The 18,252-nt window shown below is 44.3% G+C and overlaps 1 protein-coding gene across 1 annotated transcript in view; it reads left to right on the top strand.

The window, feature by feature from the left end:
* The window catches only part of ADCY9 (adenylate cyclase 9), a 165,633-nt gene extending 147,759 nt beyond the window's left edge, over window positions 1-17,874 (top strand). The window contains exons 3-10 of the mRNA XM_073636578.1: window positions 2,564-2,665; window positions 4,019-4,239; window positions 6,673-6,775; window positions 9,072-9,280; window positions 10,195-10,354; window positions 11,781-11,929; window positions 12,020-12,061; window positions 15,099-17,874. Of these exons, the coding sequence (XP_073492679.1) occupies window positions 2,564-2,665; window positions 4,019-4,239; window positions 6,673-6,775; window positions 9,072-9,280; window positions 10,195-10,354; window positions 11,781-11,929; window positions 12,020-12,061; window positions 15,099-16,173 (2,061 nt within the window). The 3' untranslated portion in view covers window positions 16,174-17,874. The remainder of the gene's footprint in view (window positions 1-2,563; window positions 2,666-4,018; window positions 4,240-6,672; window positions 6,776-9,071; window positions 9,281-10,194; window positions 10,355-11,780; window positions 11,930-12,019; window positions 12,062-15,098) is intronic.
* Window positions 17,875-18,252: the final 378 nt, after the last annotated feature.

The following is an 18,252-nucleotide window of genomic DNA, read 5'->3' as shown; positions in this document are numbered from 1 at the left end:
TCGGGAAGAGGCCCTTGTCCTCATCAACATGGGGACAAGGTGCTTTGGGGTGGGGGGCCGCAGCGCGCCCCCTCCCCCAAAGCACCAACCCCCCATGTTGAGGGCATGCGGCCTGGTACGGTTCAGGAGGGGGGGGGGCGCTCGCTCGTCCCCACCCCCATTCCTGTCCGGCCGGGCTGCTTGCTCGGATAAGGGTCTGGTATGGATTGGGGGGGACCCCCACGCCGCTTTTATCGGCGTAGGGGGTTCCCCTCAAGATCCATACCAGACCCAAGGGCCTGGTATGCTCTTGGAGGGGGAACCCATGCCGGTTTTTTATTTAAAATTTGGCGCGGAGTTCCCCCTCAAGAACATCTGAGCACAAGTCGCGTGCCAAAGTCGGATCATGCAAGACGGCAATCCGACTTTGATCCGACTTCAATGATAGTCAATAGGCTGAAGTAGGATCAAAGTCGGACCAAAGTAGTACAGGGAGCATTTCTAAAGTCGGAACGACTTGTGTCGGACCAGTTAGGACGGCTCCCATAGGGAAACATTAAATTTCACACGTCATGCGACATGAGCTCCCAATGTCGGAGCGTTTGTCGGACCAGTGTGAACCCAGCCTAAAGGGAGTGGTCCTAATCTCAGCTTGTTACCTGTATAAAAGACACCTGTCCACAGAAGCAATCAATCAATCAGATTCCAATCTCTCCACCATGGCCAAGACCAAAGAGCTGTCAAAGGATGTCAGGGACAAGATTGTAGACCCACACAAGGCTGGAATGGGCTTACAAGACCATTGCCAAGCAACTTGGTGAGAGGGTGACAACAGTTTCTTGGTGACTATTATTCGCAAATGCAAGAAGCACAAAATAATTGTCAATCTCCTTTGGTTTGGGGCTCCATGCAAAATCTCACCTCGTGGAGATTCATTGATCATGGGAACAGTGAGGAATTAGAATTAGCCCAGAAATACATGGGAATCTTGTCAATGATCTCAAGGCAGCTGGGACCATAGTCACCAAGAAAACAATTGGTAACACACTACGCCGTGAAGGACTGAAATCCTGAAGCGCCTGCAAGGTCCCCCTGCTCAAGAAAACACGTGTACAGGCCCGTCTGAAGTTTGCTAATGAACATTTGAATGATTCAGAGGAGAACTGGGTGAAAGTGTTGTGGTCAGATGAGACCAAAATCTAGCTCTTTGGCATCAATTCAACTCGCCGTGTTTAGAGGAGGAGAAATGCTGCTTATGACCCCAAGAACACCATCCCCACCGTCAAACATGGAGGTAGAAACAATATGCTTTGGGGGTGTTTTTCTTCTAAGGGGACAGGACAACTTCGCCACATCAAAGGGATGATGGACGGGGCCATGTACCATCAAATCTTGGGTGAGAACCTCCTTCACCCAGCCAGGGTATTGAAAATGGGTCATAGATGGGTATTCCAGCATGACAATGAACCAAAACATATGGCCAAGGCAACAAAGAAGTGGCTCAAGAAGAAGCAGGTACTGGAATGGCCTAGACAGTCTCCAGACCTTAATCTTATAGAAAATATGTAGAGAGAGCTGAAGGTTCGAGTTACCAATAGTCAGCCTCAAAACCTAATTGACTTGGAGAGGATCTGCAAAGAGGAGTGGGACAAAATCCCTCCTGAAATGTGTGCAAACCTGGTGGCCAACTACAAGAAACGTCTGACCTCTGTGATTGCCAACAAAGGTTTTACCACCAAATACTAAGTCATGTTTTGCAAAGGGGTCAAATACTTATTTCACTCATTAAAATGCAAATCAATTTATAACATTTTTGAAATGCGTTTTTCTGGATTTTTTTGTTATTCTGTCTCTCACTGTTAAAATAAACCTACCAATAAAATTGCAGACTGATCATTTCTTTGTTAGTGGGCAAACGTACACGATCAGCAGGGGATCAAATACTTTTTTCCCTTACTGTAATGCCTGCTCTGATATTGCAAAGATATTGCACAGAAAGGTCCCGTATCTGCTCTTCTGGAAGTCCCCCATTGCCACTGTCAGCTTCAGCCTCCATTGCAAGCCAGGTGCTATGAGGGCAACCATGCTCCCGACTTTGGCTGTGTGCGTGCATAGGCACACACAGCACTGCTAAGCCACACCCCCATCCCTTCTCACGTGAGATTAATTGACAGCCTATGGCTCCAGCTGCCCTCTTTGTCTCCTGTGAAAGCAGGAAGTGTTGATGCAAGGCTGCAGCCGGAATACCTCAGGAGTGGTGACAGGCGCCAGGTAAGTGTTTGGGGATGGGGGCAGGTAGGACAAGTAGTGAGGCATTTTTTCTTTAATGCAGGGAATGCATTAGGGTAAAGAATCCTTTAACTTTAGAACCACTTTAAAGATGAATTCCAGGTATGGTATTTTTAGATAGTTACTTATTGGTTGGTGTGGACATCATTGCTATTTTCACATCTGATTAAGGCCCTTAGGATGGAAACATTTTGGATCATTTAAAGTGTAGCTAAGGCTGGTTATCCTTTAAGTGGCAATACAGACAGTGAAAATGAATTGAGAATGCATTGCTTGATATATCTATGGCTTTCAGAGCTGTCCAACATGTGGAGAATCAGGAGGTCGAGAGAGAGTGGAGGAAGTTGCTTCTGCAGCCAATGGAACCCCAGATGAATGGAAAGGAGCAGCCAATAAGGTAGGCCCAGTTAATGGATTAGTCCACCAAAATTGTTTGGTTAGTTTTGGATTGAATTACTCGTTGGCTTTTTATATCCTTAACGCACTCCAGAGGTAAGATTGTCCAAATTGAATTTCTGGATTTTCTCCCCATATCATGATTCTTTCTGCTGCAGTAAAAGTTTCAATTGCCCTTTTGCAACCCCTGTAATGAAAAACAGGTAATTCCAACGAGTAAGATCACATTGACGTGACTGTGTCAAATGGCCAGAGTTGGAAACTCAAGTGCCATTTGGAGTCTTACCACCTTTCCTCTTCTCCATAACTAAGTTCAGAGGTGTTCTATAGTTCACAGGGCTGTTAACATTGTTTAGATACTTGATGCAGCACTGTCAGCTCCTCTAGAGTGCATTCACACCTCTGCGTTTTGAATCGGGGCAGATTTGCTGTGATTCTGCCCGCAATTTCCAAGTGCCGAGGTGTGAAAGACAAATCGCAGAACAAACATTTGAGATGCCATTCATTTGAATGCCATCTAAGATCGCAGTGCAGCTGTGCCGTGATTGTGGCATGATAAATCGAGCTGCAGTCGCGGCAACCCGCATCGCATGAAGCATGTCACCCAAAAGTAGCTCCTGAACTTTTTTTGGGCGACAAGCTTCACGCAATGCAGGCTGCCGCAATTGCAGTGCAAATTTATTGTGCTACAAATGCGGCAGAACCGCACCGTAATTTTTAGGATTCATCGAAATGATGGCATTTCAAATGTGCGTTCTGCAATTTGTCATTCACACTTTGGCTCTTTGAAATCACAGACAGAATCATAGAAAATCTGCCTGCGATTGAAAACGCTGAGGCGTGATTGCAACCTAAAGCCAGCCATACATTGATCGAGATTCGGCCGGTTCAGCAGGGACCGGCCAAGAATCGATCCATGTATGGGCAGGCTGATTGTACCCGTATTGATCCATCGATCAACTTGGGTACAACCAACCTGCCAGATCTTTTACATGCGATTACTGCCAGCGGCTATACGCGCCAGCAGAACACAGTAGAGCTGTGGAAGGCATTCCCCGATCAACACTATCTGGGAAATTGAGTGACTTTTTTTCTTTCCACACGTAGTGGAAAGAAAGAAGATCAAATCATCTATGAGCTACTTAAGGAAATTAGCAGCTCACTTATCAAACAGATTTAAGACAACAGGGGGCAAATAAGAGAAGTTAATTTTCAGGGTTTACATATATATATATATATATATATATATATATATATATATATATATATATATATATACACACATTATATGTAATCTTTCTATAAAATGCAGAGATGGGTGAGGGTATCACATATCTGGATTCCTTTCTTACAGCCTACAGCCATTGGTCGGCACTTAAAGACCCAGAATGGTCTCTTGAGCCCCCCTCCAGAAGATACCCTGAACAACAGCCAGGCCTCCCTATATGAGATGCTCCAAGGAAAGGGTCGCTGGTGTGGGGTCAGTATGGACCAGTCTGCTTTGCTCCCCCTCCGCTTCAAAAACATCCGGGAGAAGACAGATGCCCACTTTGTGGAAGTCATTAAAGAGGACAGGTAATTGCAAGTATTTAGGTAACATTACAAAACATGAGCCAATGGGGCTAATTTATGAAAGCCGTGTGCCATCAGTAGAGGCGCAGGGCGAGGCGCAACACACGTTTTCATATTTACCAAGCGGTGCACCGGGAACAGAGCACAAATCCCCTATTTACTATAGCGATTCCGGTGCACGGGAGAATGCAATATGTGTGCCACTATGGACATGGCGCACGGCAATTTAGTAACAACTGCCCAAGTAACAAATATGCCCAAAATAGAATTAGAAAGTAACTTTTTCAGAAAAAGCCTGCTGTGCCTGCAAGTACGCTTAGAACTGCGTGAGATCAATGTAAGCACTGTGCATGCGCAAGCAGCTCTTGCGCTCAATCAAATGCTTTTGTTCACTGTGCAGCCAAAATCTTAGTAAATGTCAAGCAACGTAAATGCAATTGCGTGGGTTGAACGGGCGCACCTTTAAAGTTGACTTTTTTTTTTTTTTCACTGGTTCACCTTCATGTATTTTTTTTAAGGAGATTTGCACACGGGTCATGTTAGCATGTTACGTTGCCAACATGTGATATGCACCTTGTTAAAATGATGTAAAAAGACTTTCGCTCCTCTAGCTCCTCCTAAAAGAGCATTTACCCTTCCCCCTCTAATGCATTTCTTTGGGCTAGCTTTTGCTTTTAAAGGAGAACTCCACACTCCATTCTCCAATGCTCTTGTCTCCCTCCTCTAACCTCTTGTTTTTCCATGGGGTAACTTTTGCTTTTAAATGGGAACTCTCCACTCCATTCTCAAAAGGCTGTGAGCTCCCTTCACAAATCCAAACCACATCCTTTTTCAGAGCATACAATAGGGCCAGCTAGGAAAGGGGCGAGAAGAGCGATCGCCCAACCCCCTCCTGAACCATACAAGGCCACATGCACTCAACATAGCTGGCTGCCTTTGGGGCATGTTGGGCTCAGCCCAATACCAACCACAAAGCACTTTGTACCCACTAGTTTAAAGGGGCTTTCCACATTCCGTGAAGCCCCCTGTCTGCAGCCCACCACAACCCCAGCCTAGGGTTGTGTGGAAGAGGCCCTTGTCCCCTTGACTATGGGAACAAGGTGGTTGACTTTTGGGGTGCCCGAGCCCCTCCTGCCTGAAAGGCAACTGGCGTTTTCTATTAAACAAGGGTACTAAATGGGCCATTGACATGCATCAAAGTTGAATTTAGGAATGTGTCTTTGCAAAGTTAAACTAAATGAAATACTTTTCTATTATTGCTTGGGGATAGAGTGCAGAGGGATTAGAAGTCTTGTCAGTTTTTGGGGGTGTCTACACCCCTGATAGGGTGAAGACAACTCCCAAATTTTGCCACTTTCTCCTTCAAATTTATTCACTTCCTGTCACATAGACAAACAGGAAGTGAGGGTAAAACCCTACCAGTGTTACCTACCAGCATGTTTTTAGAGTGTGGGAGGAAAGCCACGCAGGCACAGGGAGAACATGCAAACTCCAGGCAGATGGTGTTGTTGTCGTGATTCGAACCAACGACCCTTTTTGCGGCTAGCTGAAAGTGCTAACCACTACACCACTGTGCTGCCCAAATATAAATCTATAGATGTAGGTTCTTGTGTCCACCAGCAGAGAGAAGTTGGGTAGATGCCACACTCCCAATTCTGGAGGCATAATAATGGTCTAGCACAGGGGTCTTCAAACTACGGCCCTCCAGTTGTTCAGGAACTACAATTCCCATCATGCCTAGTCATGTCTGTGAATGTCAGAGTTTTACAATGCCTCATGGGATGTCTAGTTCTGCAACAGCTGGAGAGCCGTAGTTTGAAGATTCCTGATCGCTCTAGCATGTCTTGAAAAAAGATGGTTTCTCAATTACTTTTCTAGCGCACCAATTAAGGTATGAACTGGCGAAATGCATTCATCTTAGTAAATCAGCGCCAATGAGTTCTTTCTGAAAATAATAGTCAAAACGAAAAAATGTCCGGCTTCTGTCGAATGGGAAAACCAGCATCCGATCAGTGCTGGCAGCCAATGGCAGCCAATACCCAAAAAGAATGAGTGCCGTAATAGAATCAAAAGGTGCTTCAACAAAGTATTAGTTTGAGGGTGTGCACACTTATGCAACCGTATTATTTTAGTTTTTTATTTTTACTTCCCTCCACCAAAAAGTTTTCAGTTGGTTTTTTAACTGAGTTGTACAGTTTATAGGTCACACTAAAGGTGGAAAAAGTTCTGAAATGATTTATCTTTGTCTCACTTTTTTACATCACAGAAACCTGACATTTTAACAGGGGTGTGTAAACTTTTTATATCCACTGTATATGGACACTGGTCATTATACACATATGGGGATTATAGGAGGTAGAAACTGGGTTGGTCAAATCTTCATATGCTTTTAGAAGACATCAAATCTTTCCTCTCTGACCTGTTTCTGTTTTCCAGCCTAATGAAAGATTACTTCTTCAAGCCGCCAATTAACCGCTTCAGCCTGAACTTTCAAGACAATGAGCTGGAAATGTCATATCGAGCCAGCTACCAGGAGGAGGTAATAATCCGTAGCATTGTTACACATTCATAATAGAGCAGCCATATATAGTCCATGGTGGACAGTAATTATTCCCCCCAGTAGAGCCAGGCTCCAAACTCAGTGTACATGTGTAGTTTATCTGCACCAGACAGCCAACATCTTCTCAGCAAAGTGCAAACATGAAAAAGGAGGTCTAATATAGAATTTGTGGAACTGTATATTGCTGTAATGTTAAATCATTTATTGACACGTTAAAATGTAACTGTGCCTTTGGTAGCTTCCCCTGTCTCCAGAGCCCAGAGTACTCTTCATAGAAATAAATGGTGAATGGGCTCATGCAAGCACCCTACTGGGAGGATTTTGACAGGCAGCTGTGCAGTTTGCTTGTTCGGGAACAGGGCCTGCATTGACGGGCTTTTGTTTGCTTGGTGCTGTTCAAATGCAGGTCAGAAGAAGGTCAACAGCAGGTCATATGTACCTGTAAATGAATTCTGAATGATTTCATTGGCATCTCAAGCCCAAACACAAGCCAAAAGCCTGTTGACAGTTGCCCTTAGACTGGCAGAGGTGGCTAAGTGTGGGAAAAGGTACCATATAAGTTTAATTTGGTACACGTTATTTGCAGCTAAAAAAAGAGCCCTTGTGTAAGACAAATTAATTGTGTGCTTTAAAAAGTAGCGTACTGGTGTCAGTAAAATGTATAATGCCAATACCTGGTAATCAGGAATACATAAGGCACTGCTTTTTGAGTCAGTCTACCCTTGCTTTACTGCTGAGAAGTCATGAGTTTGATCACTGTTTTGGATAAGATTTACTTTTGGTCAGTTAAAGGATATTGGACTATTTAATGAAAGTAGGATTTCATTAGTAAGCTTTCATAAAGCTCATTAGAAGATGATAGTAGAGTATGATGGTATTGCTGCTGTGGCCACAAAGTCTTGCAGTTATTGGCACTGTTAAGTGGACTGGAAGGGTGTGTATAGGTCAAATCGGACATGACAGGCTCTGCTGATAACTTCTTCTTGCTGCTGAAGGAGAAGTCTCAATGTGACACTGGTGGCTCGCAACCTCCTGATCTGGGATGGTGGGTCAGCAAACCAGATCGCAGGTTGCTGACCCGCCATCCCAGAGCATCAGTGTTGTGAATGGAGCTGGCGGTAGAGGAAGCAAGTGCCTGCGCAGCAAAGCCGCATAAGCCGATGCTTCTTGTATAACGCTCCTGTCACAGGTGAAGTGATACCAAATGCACTCTGCCAGGGACAGCAACAGCCAGCAATATCTGAATGGAAGGCTGTTATTAGAGGTCAGTTTATAACTAAAACCACAGGATATATATGTTCTGCAGTGGTTACTGGGCTGCTTTCAAACTGATCCACAGGTGCAGGCATTGGACCTGCGTCTTACCTGCACTGAGCCATAGACTTCTGTTTTTTCCTGCAGGTTTGGTGCGCTTTCTGAAAGTGCACTACACCTGCAGAATATAATAGAAGTCTATGGCAAAGTGCAGCTAACCCGCAGGAAAGCCACTGCAGTGCGGGTAAACCGCAGCACATCCGTGTGAAAGCAGCCTTAGGCCCCTTTCATATGATCAGTCTGATCCTGTCCTCTGCATATGCATAGCGGACACGGGCCTGTCATCCTTCCACTCCGCTCATTGTGGCCCGCGACTGGTTACCAAGTCACTTAAATGGCCCCTGCTCTTCAAAAGGCTGGGCACCTCTGCCCTAAATTAACATGGGTGGCAGGTAAGTGGACCAAGGATCTCTGGCGCAGCGGTGTTACTCATAGGCCCCTTTCACACTGGGGCGGTTTGCAGGCGTTATTGCACTAAAAATACCGCCTGCAAACCGCCCCAAAACAGACTCCGCTGTTTGTTCAGTGTAAAAGCCCGAGGGCTTTCACACTGAAGCGGTGCGCTGGCAGGAGAAGAAAAAATCTCCTGTCAGCCGCATCTTTGGAGTGGTGAAGGAGCGGTGTATTCACCGCTCCTTCACCAATCCTGCCCATTGAAATCAATGGGACACCGCGGCTATACCGCGGCTATAGCCGCGCTATACGAGTGGTTTTAACCCTTTTTCGGCCGCCAGCGGGGGGTTAAAACCGCACCGCTAGCGGCCGAATACCGTGGTAAAACAGCACTAAAAATAGCGCTGTTTTACCGCCGACGCCCCCTACCGCCCCAGTGTGAAAGGGGCCATAGAGTCACTGAGAGCTATAAGAAATTTAACTGACTTCCTTTCCTTCATAACAGAAATCCTAGTCTTAGGTGAACTGACTCTTTAAATAATGGTAACACTGCTTCCTATATCTGCAGGTGATGCGGATGGCTCCAGTAAAAACATTTGCCAGTGCCACCTTCAGCTCCTTGCTTGATGTCCTCTTGTGTTTCTTCATCTTCCTCCTCCTCTCCATTGCTTGTTTCCTGAAGCCACCTACAGTTCCTATATCCCCAACAACACTGGTGCTCATTGTCCTTGTTGTCTGTGGCTTCTTGGGGTTTCTCTCCTTACTTGTCTCTATCAGGTGAGTAAATGGAGCACCAGTGAAGGTACTTATAGAGGTTTATTGCATTGTGAAATTAGTTTAAACGCCCAATGTAAGATCCTCCCTGTTCAAATTACTGTTATTCGGGTGCTTCTCTTTGGAATTAACAAAAAAGGAGTTTTGGCTGGTATTGAAGCCAGAGACAGGCAACTAGTAAGTGGGAATTTTGTTTGGGATTGTATCATTGGAGACCTCAAAATGTGATGGAAGTGGTATTTAAGAAGACGATGGTCTATATTTCGGAGCCCCAAATACCTTAAAGTGAAACTATGCTTTGCTCATGCAGAGCAAAGCAACATGTTCACCTTAGTTGATGTTGCTCCCTTCCCCAGCTGCTTATATTCATTTTCCTTTGCTCCCCTACTGCCTTGTGTTCCTGCTGGAGCAAAGAGATGTACCCAATGTACCCGATACTGCCTGGTATGGGGGACATGTAACCCCTTCCTTCCATGTGACAGCACTGGGTACCTGAATGGCTAATTGCCAGTGACTTTAAGTGCATGTGAGGTTAGGAAAGCAATAGACATGATCCAGCTAGACCATCATTGAACACACATGGGGCTTTTTCTCTAAACTCTGCTGGGTAAACAGGGCAGCAGGGGAGTGATTGGATGGGAATTCTTAGCAGACAGTGGGTGAGCAATTAAATTAACCTATTGCTTTGCCCCACATAGGCAAAGCACATGTTCACTTCAAACAGAATTAATCCCCCAAGAAGCAAATCCTTGTTCTAGGTCTGTGACAGTGATGAATGATAAAGGTGACAACCCCGGAACTTGCATGTTCAGAAACAACTCAACAAAGACAGCTTTACTTTCTTATAAGTTCCTTTCAACAACTACCTTTCAATAGTGGCTACTTTATTGACATTTCTATCTCTGTTCACTTTCCAGGATGGCCTTCTATCTGGAGGACATGTTCCTGTGTACCAGGCGTCTCCTGGAAATCATCTCTGGATGGCTTCCTCGTCATCTTATCGGCACTGTTCTGGTTTCTTTGCCTGCCACGGTCATCTTCTCCAACCTGACTGCTGATTTCTACAACAAAATACGCGTAAGAATTTTATTATAAGGGTAGGGTGGTTCGTTATAGAGAGCCGGCCATAGGGGATTTTAAATGAAGTCAATAATGAAATTTTTAGATTGTAATTATTTCTTGATCATTTAAATATAATTTTATTGTTTCACTTTATTATTGATAATTATATATTTATTATATATTGATAGTCCATTTTTACCAGTAGTCTTTAGCAGGCACTGGATCTCATTAGAGAAATAGCTGCCACTGAGAAAGGGTTACAATTCGGACCAAATAAACCAGATGTTCTAGCAAAGCAAGTACTATATCATTGCTGTGCTATTTGGATAAAAAAACAAAGCACACATATAAAAAGCAACAGTTGTGGAGGCATACACATAAAAAATAAATACCATATTAATATAAAAACCCCAATTTTTTAAAAATAAATGTGAAAACGAAAACTTTAGAATGGGGCAAGTATTTAAATTCTGTACAATGAAGGATTAGTATCTAAAAATGGCAACCCCTTCCCAATGATCATATTGCTAAGGATTTATTTTATAAGAGTGCTAATATTGTTGTTTTAGGGCCTATTCACCCCAATATATCTGTTTTCATGTCAGCATTGCTGCCCAATGAGGTGCATTTAAAAGGAAAATGCATCTGCCTCGTTTTTATCCAGCACTTTATAAGGCAATGCATGTTTTCACATGTTGCTGTGTGTTGAGGGGCAGAGGCGGTTTTTTACTCCTAATGCCGCTTACACTCGACCGGACTTTCCGTCAGAATAAACTCTGACGGTCTTTCTGATGGAGTTCCGCTGAAACGGACTTGCCTACACACAATCACACCATTCGTTTAGAACACAATGACGTATGACGGGACTAGAAAAGGAAGTTCAATAGCCAGTAACCAATAGCTGCCCTTGCGTCGTTTTTGGTCCGTCGGAATAGCATACAGACGAACGGTTTTCCCGATAGGAATTGATTCCGTCGGAAAGATTTAAAACATGTTCTATTTCTAGGTCCGGCAGAATTTTTGAAAAAAAAAGTCAGCTGGAGCCCACACACGATCGGAATATCCAATGAAATGATTCATTTGGACCTTTTCTGCTGGAAAGTCCGGTCGTGTGTACGTGGCATTACATGCATGTTGGCAATAAAAGGCCATGCACCCCAATGCATATACCCAGAGTGTTGTTCTGCTATGTGTTAAAAAGCAGTACAAGGTTTAAAGTTGCCCTTGAAAGCAATAGGACCACAGTAATGCTAGGGTTAGTATTGTGTATGTATATTTATTAAAATAAAATCATTTTTAATTTCCCCTAAAAGGATGAAACAGAATCAGACACTTCCTGCGACAGCTTTAGTCACAATGGACAATCCAGCTTTGTTCCTTGTAGTGCCTGCTGTGTTAATATTGCCCCCTGGTGGTGACTAATTGTTTCTACTCCTTACAGTACACCATGTTCCTGTGCTCTGCTCTGCTGATCCCTCTAGTGCAGTACTGTAACTTCTGCCAGCTGAGCTCCTGGCTGAGATCCTCCCTTGCTACGGTGACTGGAGCTGCTCTGTTGATTCTGCTGTATGTGCCGCTGTTTCCAACAGGGTAAGTGAGGGCAGTTTAGTAAAAGGAAGGTGGGGCAGTGACAGCATTCCTTCCTATATGATTAACACTGTTTTTTATATTACTTTCTAGGCCCGTAGTACTAGAAGAGTCCAATACTGCAACAAACTACAGGTAACAGGACATAAAAGCTTTAACATTTGAGTCCCCAGGCCTTTTTCTATTTTAACCCCCTTGAGTCCCAGATTGTTTTTTTGTTTTTTTTTTGGTTCACCACATTATAGTTTTTGCAGCCTACCCTAACTTACTATCCAAACAAAAGAACTCGCTGCTCCAGGTGAGACAGGAAGCCTAATGATATCACGGGTGCCCGCCTCGGCTCGCCTCCACGTACGATCAACACTGAAGAAATGGCTGCACTCCAAGATCCTTCAGAATTCGTATTTAATGAACGAACATCCCAAGTTACTGTCTGTAACACTTGGGATGTTCGTTCACTAAATAGAATTTTGATGGATCTTGCAGTGCAGCCATTTCTTCAGTGCCTAACTTACTATACATTGTTATTTCTTTTTTTTTTGGGGAGGGGGGGGGGAGACAGTCAGATAGCAAATTTGTAAGATATAGTTTTATTTTCTTGATTCTTATTGCTAAAAAAAGTAAAAAACATAAAATAAAAAAATAGATAATTTGTGAACCTCCATACAGTATATTTACTGCAAAATGTGCTGAATTAAATGATATAATTATTGTAACTTTTGTGGAACATAGCAGAATGGTAAAGCTTACGGTGAACATATGCATTTTAGTTTAGGAGAGCCCACTGCAAGAGTCATTTTTCATTTTCCTACAATTAGGCTTTAAGCATTTTCTGGGTCTGAATTCTGACGTCATTCTCACTTGCCTGGTCCAGGTCAGTGACTTATAAAGGGAGAGGCAGTCAGGCAACCAGCATTTAAGAAGTATATCTGCAGCCTACAATACTTCTACCCCCTCAGCAGCCTCCCACCATTCCAATCCATGTGCTCTGGCAGTGGGTGATCAGAGGGCGTTGAGCTGCTGAGTCACTGCAGGGAAGAGGAGCAGAGTGAGTATTTATTACTGCACCCTTGTGCTAGCATGTGTGCTGCATGGAGCTAGCACACCTGTGCATCAGAGGGTTCAAGTACACTTCTAGTTACTAGAAGGAGAAAACGTCATAATTGTGCTTTCCTTGGACAAGACAAGACTCATAGCATTTAAAAGAGAAGTTTGGGTTTCCCAAAAAAAAAAAAACATTCACACTGACCTAGGTGGATGCAGCATCAATCTAATGCTGCATCTGTCCCTTGCTGCCTCTGCACTTAGAATTGAGCGATCAAACACTGCTGATCGCTCAGTTCTCCGCTCTGCTCTGAGCAGCAATTGATGACTGTTGGTCACCAGGTATCTGCTCTGCCCTTCCAGCGCTTACTGGAGTGCTGGGCTGTGGAGGGGGCGGGAGCATGTGGCTCAGTCTCCCAGTGGCTTGCCGAGAGGCTGGATCAACTGCCTATCCAGGCTTCTGGGTGGATCCTGACTGTAATGTCAGGATCGATCCAGTGCCTGGGTCAGCTGAGTGACATCAGCCGACAGCGGACTTTAGCCCCCTGTGAGCTTAAAACACTAGTTGCTGAACAAACTGCACTCCTGTGATCCATAGGAGAAGTATAGTCAAAATAGCTTTGTCCATATTTCTCCTTTAAAGCGGAGTTCCACACAAAAATGGAACTTCCGCTTTTCGGAACCCTCCCCCCCTCCGGTGTCACATTTGGCACCTTTCAGGGGGGAGGGGGGTGCAGATACCTGTCTAAGACAGGTATTTGCACCCACTTCCGGCATAGACTCCCATGGGAGTCTACGCCTCTTCCCGTCCCCACCGCGCTGTCTCCTAGGAAACACACAGCTTCCAGGAGAGAGCAGGGACCACTTGGGACGCGCAGCGCGACTCGCGCATGCGCAGTAGGGAACCGGGAAGTGAAGCCGCAACGCTTCACTTCCTGATTCCCTCACCTAGGATGGCGGCGGCAGCTGCCGAGAACCGAGCGGGTTCTCGGCGTCGCCTGCCGACATCGCTGGACCCTGGGACAGGTAAGTGGCCATGTATTAAAAGTCAGCAGCTGCAGTATTTGTAGCTGCTGGCTTTTAATATTTTTTTTTTTTGATGGTGTGGGTGGACCCCCGCTTTAATCAGCTCCCAATTACGGTAAATTAATACAGTATCACAGTATCTCACAAAAGTGAGTACACCCCTCACATTTTTGTAAATATTTTTTTTTTATATCTTTTCATGTGACAACACTGAAGAAATGACACTTTGCTACAATGTAAAGTAGTGAGTGTACAGCTTGTATACCAATGTAAATTTGCTGTCCCCTCAAAATAACTCAACATACAGCCATTAATGTCTAAACCGCTGGCAACAAAAGTGAGTACACCCCTAAGTGAAAATGTCCAAATTGGGCCCGAAGTGTCAATATTTTGTGTGGCCACCATTATTTTCCAGCACTGCCTTAACCCTCTTGGCCATGGAGTTCACCAGAGCTTCACAGGTTGCTACTGGAGTCCTCTTCCACTCCTCCATGACGACATCACAGAGCTGGCGGATGTTAGAGACCTTGCGCTCCTCCACCTTCCATTTGAGGATGCCCCACAGATGCTCAAGAGGGTTTAGGTCTGGAGACATGCTTGGCCAGTCCATCACCTTTACCCTCAGCTTCTTTAACAAGGCAATGGCAATTAACAAGGCAATATTCGCTTTTGTGAGATACTGTATGTTGCTTGGGAGGCTTCTACATATTTGAGAGCGGGATCCAGGCACAATCCCTGCGTTAGGACCCGGTAGAAAAGTGTGCTCAGAGAATCATTCATATCAGCTCTTGTTGCAAAAAGGCTTACATTCTAATCTCCTTGTTATAGTGATATGAACACATAGGATCAATTTATTCAGAAGACAGTTAACCTTCAAGTTTCTTTATAAATTGTGGGAAGAATGTGGAGTGCACAGGGACATCCTATTCATAATAGAAAAATGTACTCATTCCATGCATATAGAGTCCCTGGTGGGAAGTTAATTAGGAGGCATTAGTGGTAACCATTAAACCACAGTGTTATCGCTATTATCAATAGCAGACACAGGAAAAACTGTAAATACTCTTGTGTTTAAAAGTTTTTTTTTTTTTTTCATTTATAGCTCTTCCTCTCCTCCTCCTGACATTCTGAATCCTGACAGTCCAAGCACACCGACCTGCCTACTTGGACCAGAACTTGCTGTAGCTTATTTTCTGCTCCTCCTTCTCGTGTGGTTCCTGAATCGAGAGTTTGAGGTCAGTTACCGCCTTCACTACCATGGTGACGTGGAGGCAGACCTGCACCGTACTAAGATCCAGAGCATGAGGGATCAAGCAGATTGGCTTCTACGCAACATCATCCCTTATCACGTAGCTGAGCAGCTGAAGGTGTCCCAAAGCTACTCCAAGAACCACGATGATGCTGGTGTAATATTCGCGAGCATAGTCAACTTTAGCGAATTTTATGAAGAAAATTATGAAGGCGGTAAGGAGTGTTACAGGGTTTTAAATGAGCTCATTGGAGACTTCGATGAGCTTCTTAGCAAGCCTCATTATTCATGCATTGAGAAGATCAAGACCATTGGCGCTACTTACATGGCCGCCTCAGGACTTAACCCATCTCAGTGCCAGGACAGCAGCCAGCCTCACCGTCACCTGCAGACATTGTTTGAATTTGCCAAGGAAATGATGGGCGTGGTAGATGATTTCAACAACAACATGCTGTGGTTTAACTTCAAGCTCCGCATTGGGTTTAACCATGGCCCACTGACAGCGGGTGTGATTGGGACAACCAAGCTGCTTTATGATATCTGGGGGGACACAGTGAACATTGCCAGCAGAATGGACACAACAGGAGTGGAATGTCGCATCCAGGCAAGTGAGGAAAGCTATAGGGTGTTAGTGAAAATGGGCTATGAGTTTGATTACCGGGGGACCGTCAATGTCAAGGGAAAAGGACAGATGAAAACCTATCTATTCCCAAAGTGTACAGACAATGGAGGCCTAGTGCCCCACCACCAGTTATCAATCTCTCCTGATATCCGGGTACAGGTGGATGGCAGCATCGGCCGTTCCCCTACAGATGAAATAAGTAGCCTGGTGACAGGAGGGAAAGGGGCAACAGAGCCTGGCAGCGGGGAAGCGGCACGTAAGCGGGAGAAGACTGAGGACAGGGGTCGCGATGGAGGAGCACGGTGAGACTGGTGGTGCAGAGAAGGACCAGATAGTTTGTGGGGCTACCAAGAAAGTAAGAGGCTGGCAGCCCAGCTGAGCATCCCCGCTCTTCACTGTGCCAGCTCATGGACTTATTCATTGTGTTCCAGGAGCCACTGCATCATTCCACAACTCAGTCTTATGGTGGTGTGACCTGATGGATATCTAAATACACGGCTCCTAATTCTCCTACACACATGTTGGTGGGCTTCTGATCTGAGTCATTTCTACATCATATTCTTCTTATAATAACTGGTGACATCACCATGACTTAACTCCATCCACATGAAGAAAGTTGGGGCTCCACATACGCTCACTGTATTGAGACAACTCTCTAAGCTGTGCTTAGTAGCCAAGGCTGACTCAAAAATGTCCGGAGTGTCAGTAAGGGCAAACATCCAGATCCCTCGGGGGTGCAACTTGCAATCCAACGTTTGGTGGCAGAGTTGGGTCTTTTGGCACCATCTTTCTTGCAATGTATAAACACTCTAAAGCGAAGGCATGCCACCTTCTCCATCTAGATTACCTCTGGAGGGCTGCGCAGACACTGGATGGACCATGTATTAGTGAGAAGGGCATTCTCTCACCCCCATCTCATGCCTCCTCCTCTATCAACCTTCGTCAGCCATACTGAGGATTGAACTAAGTGCCTTCTGCTCTCTGGATATTGCCCGTCCAGATGAGATGACAGTGACACCTTGCCGCAATTCTCGCTAATACTTGCCAAAAGCATGTGCCGCTCGGGACTGCTGCCCACCCATGACAAACAGCGGGGTGGGGTATTTTTATGAATGGGGAAAGAGGTAGTGAATTATCTCATTTTTATGTAACCGTGAACCCACCATCCATGCACCATGGAAGCAACCATTTTGTAGGCGGAACCCATATTCAGCCTATTATTTCCCACTTTGCGCCTTGTGCCTTTGTGATGTCACAGCTTCCTTAATATTGACTCGCCTCACTAAATGGCTGCTTTGGCTGAAGGTGCATGGGTTACAGGTTCACTTTAAGACAAAGCGATTGTATTGTGTTTTCAGTAACACTTTAGCTGCCTACCAGTTCCTATTAGGTGTGTCGCCTCCTACAGGCTGAAAGTAGAACTTCAAAGGTATGTTAAACAAAAAAAAAAATATATGGTCTTCTTGTGTATGGCCCAGTATTCCTTAAGGTCTTTGAGATTCATTTTAACCTCTGTGTTTGCCATAGCAGAACAATATAATAAGGTACCTCTTTTCCGAAAAAAGTTATTTATGACCTCTCCTTTTATGATTCCTAGGAGGAGGAAAGGCCATATTTTTGTCAAGCGTGATCAAGCAACTGTTAAAAGGGGAAGTATCAGTTTTTTTTTTTTAAATCCATACAAATATATACAAGGCACAAACATATCGGCCTTTGCAGTGCGGTAACCTGGTTTCAACTCTTGACCAAAGAGATCAAAAAAAGTGACAAAAGAAAAAAAAATACAATTAATAAACAGAATGCCAAAGTGCAGACTTAGAAAACAACTGATATTTCCCCCTTTATTAATGGTATGCATAAAAATGGAAATATATGAAGGAATACATAAAATGTATTATCGTGACAGCTAAAGGGAATAAAATTCCCCACGTGTGTATGTATTTAAGTTGGTTTAGCGTATGTGTGCAGTATCCCTTGCAACTGCAAAAAAAAAAAAAAAAAAGATAACTATGTACATACTGAAACATATGGAGCCAAATTTACATTTTAGGTAAAAGCAACATATAAATAGGGGTGATTATCATCCAAGTGGGTGTGTTTTAAAGTGTAGGACTGAAATTGCCCTGTTAGCTGCAACGTAGGCATTCGTTTTATGAGCAGAATAGGTTGACTTCATTTACCAATTTAGCCTGTTGCAAAGAAGTGTTACTGTGGTTCATGACATCCTACAGGAGAGGGGTTCTGTTACTTTTTTTTTTTAAATATTAAAGTAGATCTAAAACCTAATTGGATGACATTTAGTTTCTTAAATAGCAATAAACAATCGCCTTGGTTGTTTTCATAAAATACAGTTTTCACCTCCTTTCATCTTTGCATGTCAGTGCT

This window comes from Aquarana catesbeiana, linkage group LG06 (assembly GCF_042186555.1).
Source record: "Aquarana catesbeiana isolate 2022-GZ linkage group LG06, ASM4218655v1, whole genome shotgun sequence".
Taxonomy (NCBI): Eukaryota; Metazoa; Chordata; class Amphibia; order Anura; family Ranidae; genus Aquarana; species Aquarana catesbeiana.
Note: the sequence above shows the minus strand (reverse complement) of the source record. Positions and strands in the feature narration are given on the sequence as shown.